Source organism: Gekko japonicus, unplaced genomic scaffold (genome assembly GCF_001447785.1).
Source record: "Gekko japonicus isolate JY-2015 unplaced genomic scaffold, Gekko_japonicus_V1.1 scaffold3488, whole genome shotgun sequence".
Lineage (NCBI taxonomy): Eukaryota > Metazoa > Chordata > Lepidosauria > Squamata > Gekkonidae > Gekko > Gekko japonicus.
Window position 1 is genome coordinate 32,440 of NW_015166533.1, and position 24,091 is coordinate 56,530.

At 50.4% G+C, this 24,091-nt stretch overlaps 1 protein-coding gene across 1 annotated transcript in view; it reads left to right on the forward strand.

Annotated features, from left to right (window-relative positions):
* The window catches only part of COL20A1 (collagen, type XX, alpha 1), a gene marked incomplete at its 3' end in the record, with an annotated part of 132,884 nt that overhangs the window by 29,183 nt on the left and 79,610 nt on the right, over positions 1–24,091 (forward strand). Inside the window, exons 10-15 of the mRNA XM_015412296.1 lie at positions 422–551; positions 5,119–5,264; positions 16,891–17,014; positions 18,866–19,005; positions 21,331–21,460; positions 23,215–23,357. Of these exons, the coding sequence (XP_015267782.1) occupies positions 422–551; positions 5,119–5,264; positions 16,891–17,014; positions 18,866–19,005; positions 21,331–21,460; positions 23,215–23,357 (813 nt within the window). The remainder of the gene's footprint in view (positions 1–421; positions 552–5,118; positions 5,265–16,890; positions 17,015–18,865; positions 19,006–21,330; positions 21,461–23,214; positions 23,358–24,091) is intronic.

A 24,091-nucleotide genomic window follows, 5' to 3' on the forward strand; every position in this document is an offset into this window, starting at 1 on the left:
GACTCCCTTGAGTAGTGAAGGGCAGGGTATAAATCCAGTCTCCTCCTCCTCCTCCTCCTCCTCCTCAATATATTTATTGGAAGTTTTTTTATTGCACTCACTATCACGCTTCTCTGACTGGGCAAAAGTCTACTCTATTAACCAGCTATCCCCATAGCTAGACCCTGTTCCCCATGGTAGATTATTCCTCCTCCAGAAAGGTTTGGGAAAGAAGGGGAGTTGACCGGGAAAGGGGCCAGATGGACATATTTTGCAGGAGTCTTGCTGAAGGCTCACAAACTTTCATGGCCTCTTGAGCACCCACAAATGCTTGTCAAACCTTTTTACCTTGGCCAGGAATGGCTGCTCAAAAGGTGAGTGGGTGTTCACCCGTTTCTCATTCTTACCATGTGGCTAATCCAGCCTCCTCGTATACTTGCAGGTGGTTCTAGATGGCTCTGCTTCCTCCGCGCAGCTCTTCAACCTCACATCCCACACCGAATATCTGGTTTCGGTATTTCCCATTTATGAGAATGCGGTCGGAGATGGACTCCGAGGTATCACCTCAACCTGTAAGTCTAGAATCAATGACTGGTATTCAGTATATAGGAAACCCCACTTGCAACGCCTTCTTTATCCCACTGAATGTGATTTTTTTAATGGATAGCTTATCAGGGTTACGAATTGAGGCACCTTGCATGGAGGGTTCTACGTGTAGTTTTTGGGCAGGTTCCAGAAAGAGGTGTTGAAGTTCAGTGGGTTTCTTCCTGGATAGCCTATCAGGGTCACAAGCTGAGGCACCTTGCATGGACAGTTCCACTCGTAGCTGTTGGACAGGTTCCAAGAAGAGGTGTTGAAGTTCAGTGGGTTTCTTTCTGGATAGCCTATCAGGGTCACAAGCCGAGGCACCTTGCATGGGTAGTTCCACTTGTAGCTGTTGGGCAGGTTCCAAGAAGAGTTAATGAAGTTCAGTGGGTATCCTTCTGGATAGACTATCAGGGTTATGAATTGAGGCACCTTGCATGGAGGGTTCCATGTGTAGTTTTTGGGCAGGTTCCAGAAAGAGGTGTTGAAGTTCAGTGGGTTTCTTTCTGGATAGCCTATCAGGGTCACGAGTTGAGGCACCTTGCATGGACAGTTCCACTTGTAGCTGTTGGGCAGGTTCCAAGAAGAGGTATTGAAGTTCAGTGGGTATCCTTCTGGATAGCCTATCAGGGTCACAAGCTGAGGCACCTTGCATGGACAGTTCCACTTGTAGCTGTTGGGCAGGTTCCAAGAAAAGGTACTGAAGTTCAGTGGGTATTTTTCTGGATAGCCTATCAGGGTTATGAATTGAGGTACCTTGCATGGAGGGTTCCACGTGTAGTTTTTGGGCAGGTTCCAGGAAGAGGTGTTGAAGTTCAGTGGGTTTCTTTTTGGGTAGCCTATCAGGTTCACGAGCTGAGGCACCTTGCATGGACGGTTGTAGCTGTTGGGCAGGTTCCAAGAAGAGGTATTGAAGTTCAGTGGGTATCCTTCTGGATAGACTATCAGGGTTACGAATTGAGGCACCTTGCATGGAGGGTTCCACGTGTAGTTTTTGGGCAGGTTCCAGAAAGAGGTGTTGAAGTTCAGTGGGTTTCTTTCTGGATAGCCTATCAGGGTCACAAGCTGAGGCACCTTGCATGGACAGTTCCACTTGTAGCTGTTGGGCAGGTTCCAAGAAGAGGTATAGAAGTTCAGTGGGTATTTTTCCGGATAGCCTGTCAGGGTCACGAGCTGAGGCGCCTTGCATGGACAGTTCCACTCGTAGCTGTTGGACAGGTTCCAAGAAGAGGTGTTGAAGGACCATGGCTCTGTCACATGAATTTTACTCTGTGTTATTCGTGTATTTTGTGCCCCAATCCTTTTTAATGTGGAAGCCCCCAGGATGAGGCGGAAGGCCTCATTATGTCGTGGATGATGCCCTGTTTGGTGTAGTGGTTAGGAGCGTGGACTCTAATCTGGGAGAACCGGGTTTGATTCCCCACTCCTCCACTGGCACCTGCTGGTGTGACCTTGGGTCAGTCAGAAATTCTGTCAGAGCTGTTCTCTCAAGGGCAGTTCTTGAGAGAGCTCTCTCAGCCCCACCCACCCTACAAGGTGTCTGTTGTGGGAAAGGGAAGGGGAAGGGGATTGTAAGCCGCTCTGAGACTCCTTCGAGTAGTGAAGGGCAGGGTATAAATCCAATCTCCTCCTCCTCCTCCTCCTCCTCCTCCTCTTCTTCTTCTTCTGCTGCTGCTGCATCTTCTTCTTCTTCTTCTTCTGCTGCTGCTGCATCTTCTGCTTCTAAGGTTGCCAAATCCAAGTGGGGAAATTCCTGGAGATTTGGTGGTAGAGGCTGGGGAGGGTGCAGGGGTTTTTTTTGGGGGGGAAGTGAGTACAGCAGGGAGGTGATGCCACAGAGTTCCCCCCCCCTCCAAATCTGTCATCTTCTCCAGCAGAATTGATTTCTGTAGTCTGGAGATCAGCTTGAATTCCAGGGGATCTCCAGGCCCCACCTGGAGGCTGGCAACCCTGGCTGCTTCTCCTTTTTGTCTCAGTGAGTTGGCGGCATTTTAAACAGAGTCAATAATGGGTTGGATGAAGGCCAGTAAACCAAACCTCAAAGCGATCTGTTAGGTCCTGAGGGCAGGGCTCCACCTGCATTGGATGGGTTTGCAGCTCCCTTGGAAGTCCAAGTTTAAGAGTCCTGGTAGAGGTAGTTTCGCAGCTGGATGTACAAGTAGTGTCTGTTGCACACAGTGCTTTTCAGAGAGCCAGTTTGGTGTAGTGGTTAGGAGGGCAGACTCTAATCTGGGAGAACCTGGTTTGATTCCCCACGCCTCCACATGCAGCTGCTGGTGTGACCTTGGGTCAGTTACAAGTCCTCTCAGAGCTGTTCTCTCATGAGCAGTTCTCAAAAGAGCTCTCTCAGCCCCCACCTACCTCACAGGGTGTCTGTTGTGGGGAGGGGAAGGGAAAGGAGATTGTAAGCCGCTCTGAGACTTCTTTGGGTAGTGGAGAGCGAGGTATAAATCCAATCTCTTCTTCTTTCACCAGCTTTGGCTGAGGTGACAAGTGAATCCCCTTCTGGACTTAAATGTGCTTGTCAAATGTTATCCAGAACTCATGCTTGGCTACTGTAATTCACTATATGTAGGGCTGACTTTGAAGACTGTTCAGAAACGTCCGCCGGTCTAGAACGAAGTGGCCAGATTCTTGACTGGCACAGGAACCCGAGGAACGTCCAGTGGCTAACATAAAACATCCAATACACAAAGACCTTCATTGACTTCCAGTCTTTTTTTTTTTCCTTGGCACAATGCACAGGTTTGGTTTTGACCTACAAAGCACTCAGCAGTTTGGAGACGACAGGGTAGATAAAAGGCTGCCTGCTCCCATAGGAACCTGCCTGCCAATTAAGAACGCCCTCCCCGCGTCGGATCTGCCTGTTGCCCTTGTTACTAGTTTCTGAACCCTCGAGCAAAAAGCATTGTGTGTTTGCTTTTCATGACATCAAAGCGTGCCGCTGTTTTGCTTTTCTTTTAATTATTCATTGCTTTTTTCTAAGCACCAGTTTTGTCCATTGTTTCAGTTGATTTCACGGGTTTTTAAAGCTACTTTAAGGTCTGCTTTAGTAGAACGGTGGAATTAAAACTAGGCTAGCCAATTCCAGGTTGGGAAATCCCTGGAGATTTGGCGGTGGAGCCGGGGGAGGGTAAGGTTTTTTGGGGGGTGCACAACAGCATGGGATAGTAAGAAGAAGAAGAAAGAGAATTGGATTCTGTCAGAGCTGTTCTCTCAAGGGCAGTCCTCAAAAGAGCTCTCTCAGCCCCACTTACCTCACACGGTGTCTGTTGTGGGGAGGGGGAGGGAAAGAAGATTGTCAGCTGCTCTGAGATGCTGAGTGAAGGGCGGGGTATAAATCCAATCTCCTCCTCGTCTCAGAGCAGCATACAATCTCCTTTCCCTTCCTCTCCCCAGAACAGACACCCTGTGAAGCAGGCGAGGCTGAGAGAGCTCTGAGTGAACTGCTCCTGAGAGCTCTGAGAGAACTGTGACTGACCCAAGGTCACCCAGCTGGCTGCATGTGGAGGACTGGGGAATCAAACCCGGTTCTCCAGATGAGAGTCTGCCATTCTTACAAATTACACCAAACTGGCTCTCAGAGGCTGGAGCATCCATACGGTGGCCTGTTTATTTAGTTCATTCCTATTGAGCCATAGAGCCCAGCCTCCAAAGCAGCCCACTTTCTCCAGGGAAACTGATTTCTGTCGTCTGGAGATCAACTGTAATTCTGGGAGATCTCCAGGCCCCACCAGGAGGTTGGCAACTTTAGATAATGCCACTGGAACAAAGAGCTAGTGAAATTGTATCCATCCTCTTTGCAGGCTTGCTTTTACCCTCAAGAGCAAACAAAAGCAGACAAATCACACACTATGGTTTGGGGTGAATAATTGCTCTCCCAGAGGATATTTTATTTCAAAAGACAACACAAGCATAGCCAAAATAGGCCTGGAAGTTTGCTGGCCGTGCGCGGTCAGATCCCAGAAGCCAGAGTAGCCAAGGGGCAGAGCTTCATTGCTGCGCTGTTTGCCTTTCCTCATGACAAGCATAAGTGGAATCCGTTGTGCTAAACACAACTACAATTCAAACAAATAGCTCTACTTCATTTGCAAAACGCCACTGGCGAGGGAAGCCAAAGATGCGGTGTTTTGTTACAGAGAGAAGAAAAGAGGCTGGATTTGTACCCTGCCCTTCACTTGGAGTCTCAGAGCAGCATACAATCTCCTTTCCCTTCCCCTCCCCACAACAGACACCCTGTGAGGTAGGTGGGGCTGAGAGAGCTCTCTCGAGGACTGCTCCTGAGAGAACAGCTCTGAGAGAACTTGTGACTGACCCAAGGTCACACCAGCAGCTGCAAGTGGAGGCGTGGGGAATCAAACCCGGTTCTCCCAGATTAGAGTCCGCACTGTTAACCACTACACCAAACAGTAGAGTATGCATGATTTTTGCCCATTCTCAGGATTAAAAATAAATAAATAAACTAAGCAAGATCTTTGAGGAGGTTATGTGGTCTAGAGAACATGATACATTGTCTGCTTTGCCCATTTTCTCTTTCTCCTCTCACTCTTGCAGTGCCTCTGTCTGCTCCCCGTTCCCTCCGAGCATCGGAAATCAGCCACAACAGCATAAAACTGACCTGGCAGCCAGCAGATGGCGCTACACAGTATCTGGTCCTTTGTTCTTCAGCACCCAACGGAGCAAATGACCACACTAAAGAGGTAGAGTATTTTGTTTGTTCATTCGTTTCGCCGGAATCACAGCTTTTAGGCACTTAACCTAGGAATTACAGGTAGAAGGCGATTTTTGTACGTGGGCAATTTTAAACCGGTGACATACGTTCTGAAGTTGTACAGTCCCGTGAGAGGGCTGTACCACATGAACACCTGCGTCTGGATTTTATTTTGGATGCTTGTCTGGGGAGAATGTTAATAGGGCCTCAGGAGAGAGAGGGAGAGAGAAAGAGAGCGAGATTGGATTTATACCCCACCCTTCACTTGGAGTCTCAGAGCGGCTGACAAACACCATTCCCTTCCCCTCCCCACAACAGACACCCGGTGAGGTAGGTGGGGCTGAGAGAGCTCTGACAGAAACTGCTCTTTTTCAAGAACAGCTCTTATCAGAACTATGGCTTGCCCAAGGTGCAAGTGGAGGAGTGGGGAATCAAACCTGGTTCTCCCAGATTAGAGTCCACGCACTTAACCACTGCACCAGTCTTCATCGAAGAGGAAGAAGAAGAGGAGGAAGAAGAAGAGGAAGAAGAGGAGATTGGATTTATACCCCGACCTTCACTACCCAAAGGTGTCTCAGAGCGGCTTACAAACTCCTTTTTCCCTTCCCCTCCCCACAGCAGACACTCTGTGAGGTAGGCGGGGCTGAGAGAGCTCTGACAGAAACTGCTCTTTTTCAAGAACAGCTCTTATCAGAACTATGGCTTGCCCAAGGTGCAAGTGGAGGAGTGGGGAATCAAAGAGCAGATAACAACTATCCTGTATCAAGTACATCTATTCCCAGTGTGCTTCTGGGCTCAATACAAAATGTTGGTTTTAGCCCTTCTTCTTCTTCTTCTTCTTCTTCTTCTTCTTCTTCTTCTTCTTCTTCTTCTTCTTCTTCTTCTTCCTCTTCTTCTTCTTTTTCTCCTTCTCCTTCTCCTTCTCCTTCTCCTCCTCCTCCTCCTCCTCCTCCTCCTCTTCTTCTTCTTCTCCCTATCCTGTATCAAGTACATCTATTCCCAGTGTGCTTCTGGGCTCAATACAAAATGTTGGTTTTAGCCCTTCTTCTTCTTCTTCTTCTTCTTCTTCTTCTTCACCCAATCCCACTACCGCAGGGCTCTGGGTGATGTACAACACAGAGAAAAAACATTAAAACCATGAAATAAGCACATAAATAATGTTAACCTAGCAATCTTAAAAAAAAATCATGTGGCGAAATTACAGTTTCTTCCCAACTCCGGACTGTGGCCACCTCATGGGTATGGGGAGGAGGAATAAAACAACCTGATGGAAGGAGAGTAGGGAGAGTAGGGAGAGCAGGAGTCAGCCAAGGCGGAAGCCATCGCTGTCCTCAACCAAAGGCCCGGCGGAACATGTCTGCCTTACAGACCCTGCGGAACTGCATAAGGTCCCGCAGGGCCTTGATGTTGTTTGGCAGAGAGTTCCACCAGGCTGGGGCCAGGGCTGAAAAAGCCCTGGCCCTAGTCGAGGACAGCCAGGTTTGGGACCAAACTACTTTCAACCAGGGGTCATTTCGTAGAAAAAGAGGTGCAGGAGCTCATTAGCATAACTCATTAGCATAACTTATTTGCATATGCCACACCCCCTGACATCACCGGAAGTGTGTCAGAAGGCAACACCCACCGCTCAGGCTCCACTGGACTGTTTTGGATTGCTAGCTATTGGGGGGCAGGGAACGTGCAGATCTGTCCTCACAGAGGAGGGAGAGCTTGTACCTGAATAACACTTGGTCTTAAAGGTGCCACTGGACTGTTTTGGACCAGGGGGAGCTCTGCAACTTACCTGGCTGCTTCTTGCTCTGACTGAGGGCTGCTGGGAGCAGGGGGTGGGGCTTATTGCATGTGCCTGACCCCTGGGCTCTTTACTGCTGGAGCTCCGCTCCTGTGCGCTCCTGCAGGAAATGACCCCTGCCTTCAAGTATAACCATCTGAGCATCTGAGCCAGTTGGGTGTAGTGGTTAAGAGTGCAGTCTCTAACCTGGGAGAACCGGGTTCGATTCCCCACTCCTCCACATGCAGCTGCTGGTGTGACATTGGGTCAGTCAGAAATTCTGTCAGAGCTGTTCTCTCAAGGGCAGTTCTTGAGAGAGCTCTCTCAGCCCCACCTACCTCACAGGGGAGGGGGGGAGGAGATTGTAGATGAAATGAGCTGTAGCTTAAGTTGGGAGAAAATCTTGTTGGTTTTTAAGGTGCCACAAGACTCCTGATTTCTTATTGCTGCAACAGGCAAAGGCCCCGTTCACACGGGTCAAATAACGCGGAGGGGAGGCGTGGCTATTTCCGCCGTCGCATTCTGATCCAGCATTAGGCAATCAGATGCGATGGCAGCACACCGGGGCTTCCTCCGTCTTCGCGCACAGCAAAGAGGATGACCCGGGGGAATAGCCACGCGCCAGTGCGATCACACTGCGGGAGTCCGTATGCAGCCCGTGGCAAACCATTTGCCAGTAGGTCGTTGCAGGTACCTTTTAAATGCGCATCTTCGGCGGCACGCCACGGGTTGGCCACGGGTGTGCTATGCCTCCCAGATGTTCCGGTGTGATCACGCCCTGAAAATCCGCCCGACTATTGTGCCTTCCGCGGGGCAAATGCTCCGTGTGAACAGGGCCAAACCCAAGCAACCCTTCTGGAATTATTACCATGCCTGCAAATAGAACTGGATCACAGAATTGGGCCACTGTGTTGGAGCAGCATCTCTTAGATTGGGAGACTGGAGAATCTGCACGGGCCACGCTCTGGGAAACATGGGCTGAGCCAAACAAAAAAACCCCAAACTCGCTTCGGGGAAACCGCCTGCATAAAGAACACTTAGTTTCCGGGTCCTTCTGCAAACTGGCCAGAAGGGGGCAGCAAATCCGCTGTAATGGCAGGGGGCGGGGAGTGTGTTGAGGAGAACTGAAATAAATAGAAAATTGTTTCTGCAAATGGGAAGCCGCCAGCAGTTGTGCCCCTGCCCAAGTGATCTAGACAGACCTTGCAGATTGATTATCACCTTGCGCCCTCCCTCTGTCATCCTTGGGTGTCTCTGCCTTAAAGAGTCACACAGCTTGTATCAGGAGGCCCAAACAAGGGAGGAGGAGGAGGAGAAGGAGGAGGAAGAAGAGATTGGATTTATACCCCGCCCTTCACTCGGAGTCTCAGAGCGGCTTACAATCTCCTTTCCCTTCCCCTCCCCACCCTACAACAGACACCCTGTGAGTTAGGTGGGGCTGAGAGAGCTCTTTCGAGGACTGCTCCTGAGAGAACAGCTCTGAGAGAACTTGGGACTGACCCAAGGTCACACCAGCAGCTGCATGTGGAGGAGGAGTGGGGAATCAAACCTGCGTGTCTGGCATCGTGTGTTTGGGTGTATGAGGGCATTGTCTCTACAGGAGAGACCTGCAGAGATGTGTGTCTCCATGGAAGGCCATGTGAAGAGAGGGAGAGGACAAATGGGAGAGAGAGAGGAGGGATCAGAGGCTGGCTCCCAGCTTAAGTCAAAGAGAGGCATCCCATTCAGGGAGACAACACCTAGACACCCTTGGAGTGACGTAGCGCCCCCCAGTGGCCAGGAATACTGAGTTGCTCACTCCAGCACCCACAAGTTAAGAAGAAGAAGAAGAAGAAGAAGAAGAGATTGGATTTATACCCCGCCCTTCACTACCCAAAGGAGTCTCAGAGCGGCTTACCAACTCCTTTCCCTTCCCCTCCCCTCAACAGACACCCTGTGAAGTAGGTGGGGGGTGAGAGAGCTCTCTGGAGAACTGCTCTTTCAAGAACAGCTCTTATCAGAACTACGGCTTGCCCAAGGTCATCCCGCAGGTGAACGTGGAGGAGTGGGGAATCAAACCCAGTTCTCCCAGATTAGAGTCCGTGCACTTAACCATGACACCAGACTGGCTCACTGACTGATACAGTCCTTTCCCCATCCTGAATCTATTGCCTATCAACTTAATTGGGTGCCTTCAAGTCCTAATACTATGGGACTTCGACTCAATTTGCTCAATTGTTTTCTTATGATATATATCCGGGGTCTGCAAGGTGGTCCCTATGGGCACTTTGGTGCCGGCCAATACAAGGCCTGGCCGCCGCCGAGTGTGTTTAGAAAGTGGGCACGGCCAGGTGGAGCTTTTGCCCAGAAAAGCTTCTGACTGGCCACTGATGATTTGATTGGCAGATTACAAGGCAGTAGGTCATTAAAAAGAGCTTCTTCCTGAAATGTTGTAGAGTTCCAGTTAGAGTTATATGTGACCTCAATCCCTGACGTTTTGTGGCTGGCTCCCCTTCCTGTAGGAGCCACTTTGTGCTTGGCTCCACCTACCTAGCCCTACCTAGCCAGTTTGGTGCAGTGGTTAAGTGCGCGGACTCTAATCTGGGAAAACCGGGTTTGATTCCCCACTCCTCCACTTGCACCTGGCTGGATGACCTTGGGCAAGCCGTAGTTCTGATAAGAGCTGTGCTGTCCTTGAAAAAGAGTAGTTTCTGTCAAGAGCTCTCTCAGCCCCACCTACCTCACGGGGTGTCTGTTGTGGGGAGCGGGAGGGAAAGGAGTTTGTAAGCCGCTCTGAGACTCCTTTGGGTAGTGAAGGGCGGGGTAGGATTCCAATCTCCTCCTCCTCCTCCTCTTCTTCTTCTTCTTCTTCTTCTTCTTCTTCTTCTTCTTCTTCTTCTTCTTCCTTGGCAGCCATTTTATTGTCACACCTTTCACCGTGTGTCAGAATCCCCAAGTTGCCCGCAGACTTCAAGAGATTGGGGACCCCGATATATATTTTATATTTCCATCTCATTCTTATCCCTTCCTCCACAGAACTCTGTGTGTGGTGAATACATGGTTCTTCATGCCTCCATTTTATTTCATTAGGCTGAGGGAAAGTGGTTGGTCTTGGGCTACTCAGTGAGTTTCAGGGCAGAGTGGTGAAATTCAACCCAAGTAAGGTCATAGACGATGGGGATTTCAAAGGATGAGATGGTTAGATAATTTCATAGATGCAACGAACATGAAATTGAGCAAACTTCAGAGGACGGCGGAAGACAGGAGGGCCTGCTGTGATTTTGTCCATGGGGGCGCAAAGAGTCGGACTCGACTGTGCAATTGAACAACAAAAAACTCTACAGTCCTACTGACTTGCTCAGACCACAATACAACACTGGCTCAATGCAAGGGATAACAGTCATTCTTTCCTGAGGTTGAAGAGGGATTTTGTGAGCTCTCAAGCAAAAGTTTGTAAGATCCTCCTTTTCCATTGTATTTCCCCATTCCATGCCAGTCAGTTACGGTTGCCAACCTCCATGTGGAGCCCCGAGATCTCCCACAATTACAACTAATCTCCAGAGTACAGAGATCAGTTAGCCTGGAGAAAAATGACTGCTTTGGAGGGTGGACACTATGGTGTACCATAGAATCTGGCACCGGGTTGTCAAACATAAGGCCCGGGGGCTGGAGCCGGCCTGTCCAGGGCTCTGACCTGGCCCGCAAGCAACTGGTATGTATGGAAATGTAAGGTACTCCATGAGGATGATCAGGGGGTCTGGAGACTGAGCCCCACGAAGAAAGGCTAAGGGCCTTGGGAATGTTTAGTCTGGAGAAGAGGAGATTGGGGGGGGGGGACATGATTGCTCTCTTTAAATATTTGAAAGGCTGTCATTTGAAGGAGGGCAAGGAGCTGTTCCAGTTGGCAGCAGAGGATAGGACCTGAAGCAACGGGTATAAATTACGTGCAGAAAGGTATCGGCTGGATATCAGGAAAAACGTTTTCACGGTCAGAGTGGTTCAGGGGTGGAAGCAGTTGCCCATGGAGGTGGTTCGCTCCCCTTCACTGGCAGCTTTCAAGAAGAGGCTGGATGGATATTTGTCAGAGATGGTTTAGGCTGGTCCTGCATTGGGCAGGGGGGTCGGACTAGATGGTCTGTCTGGCCCCTTCCGCCTCTGTGATTCTATGATATTCCTTGGGAAAAAACCTAGTCTTGCATATGATTAAATACATTTTAGGGGGCTTTTGTGGGTTCCCCAGTAAATCAGTTGCTTTCACTGCTAGAAAACAATTGCTTTTGTTTGTATTTTGAGTAAAATATCATATTGTTAATTGGGTTTGCCTGTGTCCTTTACAAAGGTTATATCTCCGGTACCGGGTGTAATGTATTGGCACAGTTACATGAATCACCTCATTAGAAACCCATGTTAAGCTTCGAGCCAAGCCAGGGCTCCTCTGACCGAACTTCCTATTGGTCGCTTTGTAACAGCGACCAATCAGAACTGAACTGTTCCCCTGCGAGGGAAAGCTTCTCATTGGTCTTTAACCAAGCAATCTTATTGGTTGTTATTTGTAAATAGGCGTGGCTACATTAGCCCGGTTATGTTTAAAAGGAGCATAAGCTCCCACTGTTTTCCGTTCTGGTTTCTTACTGAGTTGAGTGCTTGTTCGTTACTTCCAATAAAGCTGAATCACTTGCTGAATCACTCTAAGAGTCCTTTGTTAGCGCGATCTAACAATTGGCGACGAAGGTGGGATGTTAGAGCAGGTAGGCAGCCCTGCGGACATCCACACTTCGGACTCGGAAGAAAGCGAGCAGAGCACAGCAGCCGATCCGGCGGAGGCGCCACCAGCTCCGGTGCCCAAGTCTCCCACGATGGCTGGAAGCCAGAAGTTCGAGTGCTTCGAACCCTCCTCAGAAGACTGGGACTCCTACCTGTCCAGGTTCGAGTTCCATCTGGAGACACACGACATTACAGACGAGGCCAAGAAACGGGCGTGCCTCCTGAGTTCCTGCAGGAAGGGGACCTTCGACATAGCCAGGTCGTTGGTGGCCCCAACTGATATAAAGACTGTCACTTACGCTGACATCACTGAGAAGCTTAAGGCTCACTATTCTCCACAACCGTCGGAGATCGCCTGCCGGCACGCGTTTTACAAGCGGAGCCAGGCCGGAGGCGAGACCATCGCGGATTTCGTGGCGGCCCTTCGCAAAGCCGCACGGCCGTGCAACTTCCATGACGTGGAAGAAGCCCTCCGAGACCGTCTTGTGTGCGGCCTCAGAGACGAGAAGCTACAACAAAGGCTGTTCGCCCGTACCACTCTGACCTGGGCAGTGGCCTACGAAGAGGCCGTGGCCGCGGAAGCAGCGGAGAAGTCCACGAAGGAGGTCCGCCAGCGGATGGCAGAGCACAGCGTCCACTCGCAGCGGGACAGCGAGAGCGAGGAAGCAGACGATGACGTCAACGCGGTTCGAGGCAAGCGGACCCCAGCGAAGACTACCAACGTCAAGCCTTGCTCCGGTTGTGGCGGGAAACACCAGCGCGACTCCTGTTGGGCTCGTGATGTCGACTGCAGAGCGTGTGGGCGGCGTGGTCATCTGGCCAGAGTCTGCAGATCAGCAAAGAAGGATCCCTCAACTAACAACCGGTCAGCGCAGAGGGGCACTCCAGTCAGCACCCAAGGCAAGACCCATTCCTCAGCATCGGAAGCAAGCTGCCAGTTGACGGCGACCTTGTCGAGCGCATCGGCCGTAAATCGCACCAGCAGCCAGGGCAAGATCACCGTGACTCCACTCCTCGACGGCCGACCCTGTACAATGGAGGTGGACTCAGGATCGTCCGTGACGGTGATTTCTGCCGCGTCCTGGCGCCAGTTGTTCCCGAACCGAAGCCGGCGGCGGCTCCAGCCTGCGGGAACCAGAGTGTCCGACTTCCAGGGCAACCGAATTCCCTTGGCCGGACGGGACTCTGTTACTGTTGAGTATAAGGGGAAATGTGTTAAACTGTCATTCCTGATTGCAGAGGGAGACCGGGTTAACCTGCTAGGGTTAGATTGGTTTGAGCCATTGGGCATTGGTATTTCTGGGATTAACAGGATGTCTGAAAATAAATGGGGCATGCTGTACGACCTGTTCCCTGATGTATTTGCCGAAGGGTTGGGAAGGTACAAGGGCCCCCCGGTTGCGTTTGACTTAGATCCGTCAGTCAAACCTATTAGGTTGAAGTATCGGAAAGTACCTGTGTCTCTCAAACATAAGGTGGAAAAAGAGATTGACAAACTAGTTGAGCAAGGGGTTTTAGAGCCAGTACCATACAGCAAATGGGAGACCCCGATCGTAACCCCTGTCAAATCAGATGGGTCCATACGACTATGCGCCGATTACAAATGTACGATTAACAAGGCGCTGCAGCAACATTCGTACCCGGTCCCGGTAATAAGCCACATTTTGGCTTCCCTGGGGGGTGGCAAGATTTTCGCCAAATTTGACCTGGCCCAGGCATACCAGCAGTTGCCTGTCACCCCGGAGGCTGCCGAGGCCCAAACAATTGTAACCCACCAAGGGGCTTTTAAAGTGAACAGGCTGCAATTCGGGGTCAACGTAGCACCTGGGATTTTTCAGGGCCTCATGGAACGTCTACTAAGGGGGGTACCTGGCACAGTGCCCTATTTTGACGACGTGCTGATTGCGGGCGGGTCTGAACAGGAACTACTGGACCGGGTTAAAGAGGTCCTCAGGCGTTTTCAAAATGCCGGTCTCAGAGTTAAGCGCTCAAAATGCACGCTCGGGGTGGAAAGTGTGGACTTCCTGGGGTTTCGCATTGACGCAGAGGGAGTCCACCCCACGGATGAGAAGGTATCTGCAATCCAAAACGCCCCCAGGCCGGTGAGTAAGAAGGAGCTCCAATCCTTTTTAGGACTCCTGAATTTTTATCATGCGTTTTTACCGCATAAGGCATCAGTGGCGGCCCCTTTGCACGCGCTTTTGCACAAGGAGGCAAAATGGAAGTGGGGGCAGGCCGAGGAAAAGGCTTTTGTGGGAGTCAAGGAGCTGCTGACATCTAATGCCGTACTCACGCATTATGATGAACACAAGCTCCTGGTGTTAGCTGCTGACGCTTCACCTTTTGGAGTAGGCGCAGTTTTAAGCCATCTGATGCCTGATGGGAGCGAAGCGCCTATCGCTTTTTATTCTAGATCACTATCTGCGGCAGAGCGGAACTATGCCCAGATAGACAAGGAGGGTCTGGCGTTGGTAGCGGCTGTCAAAAAGTTCCATGATTTTATTTTTGGCAGACGATTTTTGCTGGTCACTGACCACAAGCCGCTACTGGGGATTTTTGCGCCCGATAAGCAATTGCCAAATATCATGTCCCCACGCATGCTTAGATGGGCGATATTTTTGCAGGCTTACGATTTTGACTTAGAGCACCGGCCTGGGAAAGCGATTGGGCATGCGGATGCCCTCAGCCGGTGCCCGGTGCCGGACATTGGCGCAGACCCTGCCCCCGCCTGTGAGGTCTTGGCAATTGAGGAGCTTCCTCGACCCCCGGTATCATCCAGGGACATTGCAGCACACACGGCCAAGGATAGCGTGCTGTCCCGAGTATTAAACTGGGTTTGGAGGGGGTGGCCGGTTGGAAGCGTTGAACCGGAGTTCGGCCCTTACAAAAGCCGTCAAAATGAACTATCCATTTCTAAGGGCTGTGTATTATGGGGGAACAGGGTGGTGGTTCCTGACAAACTCAGGACGAGAGTGTTAGAGTCGCTGCACGAGGGTCACCCCGGTATGGTACACACCAAAGCGTTGGCCAGAGGGTATGTCTGGTGGCCGGGGCTGGACAAAGAGATCGAAGAATGGGTACGAGGGTGTCCCAAATGCCAGCAAGTCAGACCCGATCCCCCACAAGCTACACCCCAAGGCTGGGAGTCATCTGGTAAACCCTGGGCCAGATTGCATATAGATTTTGCTGGCCCTCTCCAAGGGCAAATGTTCCTAATTGTGGTGGACGCTATGTCCAAATGGCTGGAGGTCGTGCATATGAAATCGACCACATCACTTGCTGTGATCCATGCGCTCCGCCGACTTTTTGCCACCCACGGGTTGCCTGACGTCATCGTCAGTGACAACGGGCCTCAATTTGTGTCTGAGGAATTTAGGCTCTTCCTCACGAGTAATGGCATACGCCAAATGACTTCGGCCCCTTTCCATCCGGCATCTAATGGCCAAGCCGAACGGATGGTCAGGACGGCCAAAGAGGCCCTGGGTAAAATGGACGAAGGGGACTGGAGCCAGAGGCTGGGCTCCTTTCTTTTGCTGCAGCACACCACCCCCTGTAGTGCTACAGGCCGTAGTCCGGCCGAATTGTTAATGGGGCGGAGACTCACGACCCGTTTGAACCGAATGCACCCAGACCTCACTGAAGAGCAATCCGAGCGTACCACGGCGCAACCGAAGGTGCGCATGTTTGAAAAAGGGGACAAGGTTTTCGCACGAAATTATGCAAACGGGCACTTATGGCTTCCTGGGGTTATATCCGACTCTGTGGGTACTCGAATGTATGTGGTGCAGTTAGCTGACGGTCGAATATGGCGGCGCCACATAGATCAGTTAAGGAGACGTTGGGCTAGGGACAGCGCTGACTCTCCGACGGCTGAATCCCCTGATGTCGAGTGGACACCCCCAGAGCAGGCGGTGAGTACCGAAAGGCCCGGTACTGTCCCCGAGTCAGGGCAGAACCCTGTGTGCGGGGCTGAAATCCCAGTCGAGTCTGTGCCTGATCCAGGCTGTAGTGAACCCCACTCTGACCCACAACCTTGTCTGCCCATGGAGCCTGCACCGCTCCGCAGGTCCCAGCGTTCGCGGCAAATGCCGACTTATCTGAAGGACTATGAGTGTAAATACTGTTGGAATAACTGATGTACAAAGGTTGATTGCATGTTTGTAAATAATAAAACAATTGGGATGATGGCTTAACTTAGGGGGGAGGAATTGTAATGTATTGAAATGATTACATGAATCACCTCATAGGACTCCCATGTTAAGCTTCGAGCCAGACCAGGGCTCCTCTGAGCGAACTTCCTATTGGTCGCTTCGTAACAGCGACCAATCAGAACGTGAGTTTAGTGCTTGTTCGTTACTTCCAATAAAGCTGAATCACTTGCTGAATCACTCTACGAGTCCATTGTTAGCGCGATCTAACACCGGGCATTACCTTTTATGGCACACATAAGAACATAAGAGACGCCAATGTTGGATCAGGCCAAAGGCCCATCTAGTCCAACACTCTGTGTCACACAGTGGCCAAAAATACCAGGTGCCATCAGGAGGTCCACCAGTGGGGCCAGGACATTAGAAGCCCTCCCACTGTTGACCCCCCCCAAGCACCAAGAAGACAGAGAATCCCTTGCCCCAGAGCCCCTATCTATACCTTGTGGCTAATAGCCACTGATGGACCTCTGCTCCATATGCCTATCTAATTCCCTCTTGAAGCCGTCCATGCTTGTAGCTGTCACCACTTCCTGTGGCAGTGAATTCCAAGTGTTAATCACTCTTTGGGTGAAGACATGGCCTGGCCCGACAAAGTACATTTATGTCAGATTCGGCCCTCGTATAAAATGAGTTCGACACCTCTGATCTAGGAGAACCTGAGGTCCTTCCCCTCTTCAACCCCCACCCTCCCCAGGCTCCGCTCCTAGATCTCCAGGAATTTCCCAGTCTGCACTTGGCAGCCCGGCAGTCAAATGGCTCAGGAACAGGAGGCAGATACAGCTGATGATGTGTTGGCTTTCACTGTAACAGACAGCAGGATTTTAACATTGGTTTGAGTCCTGATTTTCAGGTGGTTTTCTCCCCCCCCCCCCCCCCCCCCCGTCTCTTGTCAGGTGAAAGTCATGAAGACTGAAGTTCTGATTGGGGGCTTGTCCCCCAGCACTGAATACTCGCTGGCTGTGTATGCGATGTACGGAGAAGATGCTAGTGACCCTGCAAGCATCCAGGAAACCACACGTAAGTCGTGGTCTCTTTTTTTCATGCATCCTGTCTCACACAGGAGCAGAGACTCATTAGGATTGGCTACGTTAGGGGTGTGTGGCCTAACATGCAAAAAGCCCTGGGTTTTGACAACAAACAAGGTAAACAGAATAACAAGCAAAAGGTGGGCTTGGCTGGATGACCACACTTCTGGTAACACGGGGGTGCGTCCTAATGTGCTAATGAGCTGTGCTGTCAGGGGTGTGGCCTAATATGCTAATAAGTTTCTGCTGTTGGTTGTGGCCTATTATGCTAATGAGTTCCTGCTGGGCTTTTTCTACAAAAAGAGCCCTGATTAACAGTACGCAGGATTCCAAATGAGGCCTCACCATAGATCTATACAGGTGCACTGCAATATCTCAGTTCCTTTTCTAATAGTCCCCGACACGGAGTTTGCCTTTTTCACCGCTGCAGCACACTGGGTTGATGCTTTCATTGAGCTGTCCACTATGACCTCAAGATCTTTTCCCCTTGGGTCAGTCACAGCTCTCTCAGAGCTCTCTCAGGCCCACCTACCTCACAGGGTGTCTGTTGTGGGCAGGGGCGGATTAACCATTAAGCAGGCTAAGCACGTGCTTGGGGCACCAGGGCCAAAGGGGGCACCACAAAGCTGGGAAAAGGGTGGAAAACTTAGTTTGTACAGTATGTTGTGTTATCATATGGATAAATTTTTGTATTGCTGCAACCTGCATTGTATATCTGGTCAGACAGGTCAACAGCTAAAATGGACTGGGGGTCAGTGTGGAACGGAGTGGGGCACCACGATTGGTCAGTGCTTAGGGCACCAGTGAGCCTTCATCCGCCCCTGGTTGTGGGGAGGGGAAGGGAAAGGAGATTGTAAGTCGCTCTGAGACTCCTTCAGGTAGTGAAGGGCAGAGTGTAAAGCCAACTCTTCTTCTTCTTCTTCTTCTTCTTCTTCTTCTTCTTCTTCTTCTTCTTCTTCTTCTTCTTCTTCTTCTTCTTCCTCTAATCTGGGAGAACTGGGTTCTGATGTGACCTTGGGTCAGTCACAAGCTCTGGCACAGCTGTCCTTGAAAAAGGGCAGTTTCTGTCAAGAGTTCTCTCAGCCCCACCCACCTCACGGGGTGTCTGTTGTGGGGAGGGGAAGGGAAAGGAGTTTGTAAGCCGCTCTGAGACTCCAAGTGAAGGGCAGGGTATAAATCCAATCTCTTCTTCTCCTCCTCCTCCTCCTCCTCCACAAGTTCAGACCCCATTAGCCTATTCTTGAAGTTGGGATTGTAACATTAGGTGCTGGGGGAGCCAGGATGTGGAAGACTTTGATAGGTTCTGTCGAGCCAGATAGGAGTCCTCTCCTGGATCTGGTCCAAAACCAGTGGAATAACAATGACACAGAGTACAGAACGTTCAGGCCATCTGGGGGGGAAGGAGCAGAACTTGGTTGCCAGTCTCCAGGTAGTGGCTGGAGATTTCCCGGAATTACAACTGGTCTCCAGGTTATAGCGATCAGAGGAAATGGATGTTTTGGAGGCTGGACTCCATGGCATTATACCCCACTGAGGTCCCTTCCATCCCAGCCCCATATCCCACCTCCCCAGGCTCTACCCCCAAAATCTCCAGGGATTTCCCAACTCAGGCATGCTAGTAAAAATACCTTGAAACCCAATTATAGCTGCTGATGGTTTTCCTGGAGGGATACTGAGAACTGGGGTTTTGTTAGACGTCTGAGAAGAATTTCCCAAGAGCAATCTTTAGCTTCTTTTCTGAACGACGATGGCCAGGATGTCCTGGGAGAGAAATCACAGAAGTTAAACTAGATTCAGGCCATCCTGTCGATGACCCTTAAACGGCAGTTCTCCTATCTTGCAGTGGCCCTGAGCCCTCCGCCCCGCCTGAGTTTCTCAGACGTCAGCCATGGTTCAGTCCGGGTCAACTGGGAGGCGACGTTGCGAGCGGTGAAGACTCACCGGGTGACATATATGTCCAGCAGGGGGAGCAACACCGGGGAGGTGAGTGACCACGAAGACAAGGGGATTGATTTCCTAGATCAGCACAAGATCCACCTAGGCCAAGGGTCCCTAACGTTGTGCCTGCCATGGAGCCCACCAACACCTTCTCTGGCACCCACCAAGTCTTTCTAGACAGCGGGTGGAGCCAAGTGGGGCTTTTCCCCAGCAGGGCTTCTGATTGGCCATTGGAGATCTGATTGGCTTTGCAGATTTTTTAAAGTGTTGCTTTGGCAGCAGCTGCCACCATGGTACAAGGATCTTCCCCGTGGCACTGAGGTCCTTTCTGCACAAACAGCCAGTTTGGTGTGGTGGTTAAGTGCGCGGACTCTAATCTGGGAGAACCGGGTTTGATTCCCCACTCCTCCACTTGCAGCTGCTGGATGACCTTGGGCAAGCCGTAGTTCTGAAAAGAGCTGTCCTTGAAAAAAAAGATCAGTTTCTGTCAGAGCTCTCTCAGCCCCGCCTACCTCACAGGGTGTCTGTTGTGGAGAGGGGAAGGGAAAGGAGATTGTAAGCCGCTCTGAGACACCTTCGGGTAGTGAAGGGCGAGATAATAATAATAATAATAATAATAATAATTTCGATTTATTAATCGCTTTCCCCACAAGTGGGCTCAAAGTGATTTACAGTTACTCTTTAGACAGGGGACTAACAATGTTTTTCATAGGGGATAGGGAAGACAACATATAATTCATTTAAGTTGCACACGCCGTACTTTCCGGTGGAAACGTTTCTGGCTTGACTCAGTCATGTTCCGAACAGCTGCATCGCCACATTGCCACCGCCTGGCTGGCGCATCCCACTGCAGGGATTTTCTTAGCTGAGTAGATTGTTCCGCCTTCCGGGTCCAGACCAGGACGTCTCCAACCGAGAGCTAACACCTTCCCAGAAGGGAGTCGGTGTGCCCACCCTCTCTAAGGAATGGTTCCCATTTTATCTACTCGCCGAGGCTTTCGAATCGCTGGGTGGACGATGAGCTGGGGACGACAGGCTGGCTGCTCACACCAGCACGGGGCTCGAACTGACACAGTTCGGATGTTAAAACAGTGGGATATACCCACTGTGCCACCGCTCCCCACATATAAATCTAATCTCTTCTCTTATTCTGCACTAGACCTTAAATCCTGGTTCAACCCTGTCCCCGAACTTACATTCTACACTATACACGAGTTCACCCCTGTAATTATCTTGGGGTATTTTTTGTTTCCAGATTACACTGAGGTCACCCCAGTTTCGCCCCACAGTTGTCCCGGGATTAACGGATGCTATTGGTCCATTCCGCACTTATATCTCATCCCTGGTTTCATCAGAGTTCAACTCGTGACACAGTCCCTTGCATTTATCCCCGGTTATAACAGCATGTAATTACAACCTCAATGTAATGTGGAAACAAAAATACCCCGAGATAATTACAGGGGTGAACTCGCATGTAGTGTAGAATGTAAGTTCGGGGACAGGGTTGAGCCAGGATTTAAGGTCTAGTGCGGAAAGGACCATTATAACCAGGGATAAGTGCAAGGCATTGTGTCGCGAGTTGAACTCTGATAAAACCAGGGATGAGATCTAAGTGCAGAATGGACCTGAAAGCAAACGGTGGCAATGACACTGTGGGTGGGTCTGCCTCCTGCGGCCGCCATTTTGTGGCAGCCATTTTGAGGCTGCGCCCACCATGCTCTGTCAGAATTCTGAGGGTGCCCACAGGCTCAAAAAGGTTGGAGACCCCTGATAAAGGCCATCATTTTGTAGTCTGTTGTCTCCATTCCAAAATGGAGGAGAGGGGAATGAGATAAGTTGCTTTGGGTTCCCAGTGGTATAAATAAGGCAGGGTATAAATAAGCGACTAAATCAAGTATCCAACAATAGACCGGTAGATGTGTTGGGAATCTCTCAAGCAAAGCATGAAGGTATAATGGGATGGGGTTCCTCTATTGTTTGTTCTCAGCCTCCAGAAATCAGGGTCTATTGCTTATGTAAATTGAGGCTCCCTTTAGCTCTGATGGCTAGCAGCCATCGATGCGCCTTTCTGCCATGACCTTGGTCTAGGGATGCCAGACACCAGGTGGGACCTGGGGATCCCCTGGAATTACAGCTCATCTCCAGACTGCAGAGATCAGTTCCCCTGGAGAAAATGGATGCTTTGGAGGGTAGTCTCTATGGTATTGTACCCCACCGAGGTCCCTGTCCTTTGGGGATGTCGTGCACTGACACTCTGGTTTGAGGGCAAAACTCCATGGTAAAATTGCCCTCAGCCCATAGAGTTTTGCCCTCAAACCAGAGCAATATCTTCTATAGACATTCGGCAGATCTCATTTCATTTCATTTCAGTTGGAGGTTCCCGGCAACGTTTCGTCCGCTGTGCTGAAGCCTCTGTCGTCGCTGACAAAATATTTTGTCAGCGTGACTTCCATTTACGACGAAGGTGAATCCTTTCCAGTTACGGGCAACGTTACGACATGTAAGTAGGGGGTGATCAGCTTAAATGAGGGCTGCCGGGCCTCATACTATGGCGGGAGGTATCCTTTTGGCATCTCTCTTTGCCTGCCGCCTCCCAGAGCGGTGGGGGGAGGGAAAAGAGCAATGTCAACAACATCGCTATGTCACTTCCAGGAAAAACCTGGAAGTCACACAGGGTAGCTCTAGGAAGCTCAGGAAACTATGGTTTCCCATATCATGGTAAAATCATAGGGTTTCTGGCAATTGCTAGAGCTACCCAATGTCACTTCTGGAGAGGGGCTGTGGCTCAGTGGCAGAGCACCTGCTTGGCATGCAGAAGGTCCCAGGTTCAGTCCCTGGCGTCTACCTTTGAAGGGATTAGGTAGGAGGGGGATGTGAAAAACCTCTGTCGGAGACCCTGCCAGTCTGAGTAGACAACACTGACTTCGATGGACCAACGGTCAGATTCAGTATAAGGCAGCTTCATGTGTTCTATATGGATTGCTGTGTGCATAGATCATGTGTACAAATGATTCCTGCAAATATAACCATCTTCAGGTACTCGGAGGGCTGTCATACGGTATGGATGGTACAGAGTTGTTTTCTGCTGCCCCAGAAGGTGGGACCAGAACCAACGGGTGGAAATTGAATCAGAAGAGTTTTCAGCTAAACATTAGGAAGAACTTCCTGAAATTCAGAGTGATTCCTCAGTGGAATGGGTTCCCTCGGGAGGTGGTGGGCTCTCCTCCTTTGGAGGTTTTCAAACAGAGGCCAGATGGCCATCTGACAGCAATGCTGATTCCGTGAACTTGGCAGATCACGAGAGGGAGGGCAGGAAAGGTTGTATCCAGTGTTCCCTCTAAGCTGAGTTAGTGTGAGCTAGCTCACAGTTATTTAGCCTCTGGCTCACACAGTTTTTGTCTTGGCTCAGGAAGGAGGGCTCCAGAGCAAGCTAATTTATGCAGCAGCCAAATCGCTGGCTCACAACTTTCATGCCAGGAGCTCACAAAAGAGAATTTTTGCTCACAGGACTCCATAGCTTAGAGGGAGCATTGGCTGTATCCGTTTTTAGTTCTTGTGGCCCTTTCTTACATGTCCAGGGAAATCCTGATCGCCACTTTGGGGCCAGGAAGCCATTTTTCTCCAGGCCAGTTTGGCTGGAGATCCTGAGGTTTGATATGGGAATGGAATCCTCTCAGCCAATCAGAAGCCCAGGCTGGGAGGCAATAATAACTTCAGAGGTACCTGCACAGGATGGATGTTGAGGCAGATGCTTAATTTCGGTTACAGACCAACCACCCCCATCTGCTTTGAATCACACAAAGGTACCGACCGAGGAGAAAATAGGTCCTGATGTTCTTTAAAATAATTCCCTTTTGAAACATATAAAGGCCTGCCTGAATCTCTAAGCATAATTCTATTCATAAAACCAGAGAGATTCCAGTACATGAGTAACACGATCTCCCCCCCCTCTCCTTGAGCGCCCTCCTCGGTTCCTGGCAATGCCAAAACGGAATGCGTCTCCTCGCCCAGAGTTGAAATAGTCATGCTTTAATTAATGGCTGCAAAATATCACATCCCAGTCCTTCTGGACGTGCTTTTGTCATTGGGGTGTCCTGAGAAGTGAAAAGCGGGCTGGTTGAGGACAGCTGTCCGGTTGCGACTGTGCTCCCTCGCCATCTGCTCCGTGGCGTGGCCGCCCAATGGCTTCTCCTCTGAGCAACTGGGACAGAATGAGGAAAAACCTTCGGCATCTTCCCTTCCTTCGTCTCTCAGTAAAGGTGCCGCCACCGAGCCACCTGAAAGCCACGGAGCTCTCGGGAAGCGAGATCCGGCTGGAGTGGGAAGCGATCGCGGCGTCGGACGTGGTTGTCTACCAGATCAAATGGAACATGCTCGGTGAAGGGCGGTCGCAGGAGGTATGCGGGAGGAGCCGATTGGTGGGACTCACTGCTACAAAGATGAGCGTAAGAAGAGCCCTGCTGGATCAAACCAGTGGTCTCTCCTGTCCAGCATCCTGTCTCATACAGTGGCCAACTAGTTTATTTATTTATTTATTTATACATTCAATTTATATACCGCTCTAACCTTTTTTGGCAGGTCTCTGAGCAGTTTACATATATATTCCAAATTCCCTAACTAGGGCCACATTGTTGTTAGAACAGCATATATGTTAGCATTAGATGAATGTAAATGTTCTGTTGAATGCATTGTACTTTGAGCAAGTCATTTAGGGAGAACCCTGTTTTAATACTTTTTGTTGATAGGCAATGATACGCTACTGAAGACATTTGGGAAGATAGGGTTGAAGGGAAATATACTCATCTTACTAGCAGAAAACTCAATATAAAATATAGTTCCTCTGGAGGTCCAACAAACAGGGCGTAGAGGTTTACTGCCGCTGAATGTGGAGGTTCCTTGTCGTCACCAGGGTTGGTAGCCACTGATAGACCCGGGGATGCCAGTTTCCAGGTGGGACCTGGGCAGTGTTCCCTCTAAGCTGAGTTAGTGTGAGCTAGCTCACAGTTTTTTAGCCTCCGACTCACACATTTTTGTCTTAGCTCAGGAAGGATGGCTCCAGAACAAACTAATTTATGCAGTGGCCCAATCACTTGCTCACAACTTTAATTCCAGTAGCTTACAAAGTAGAATT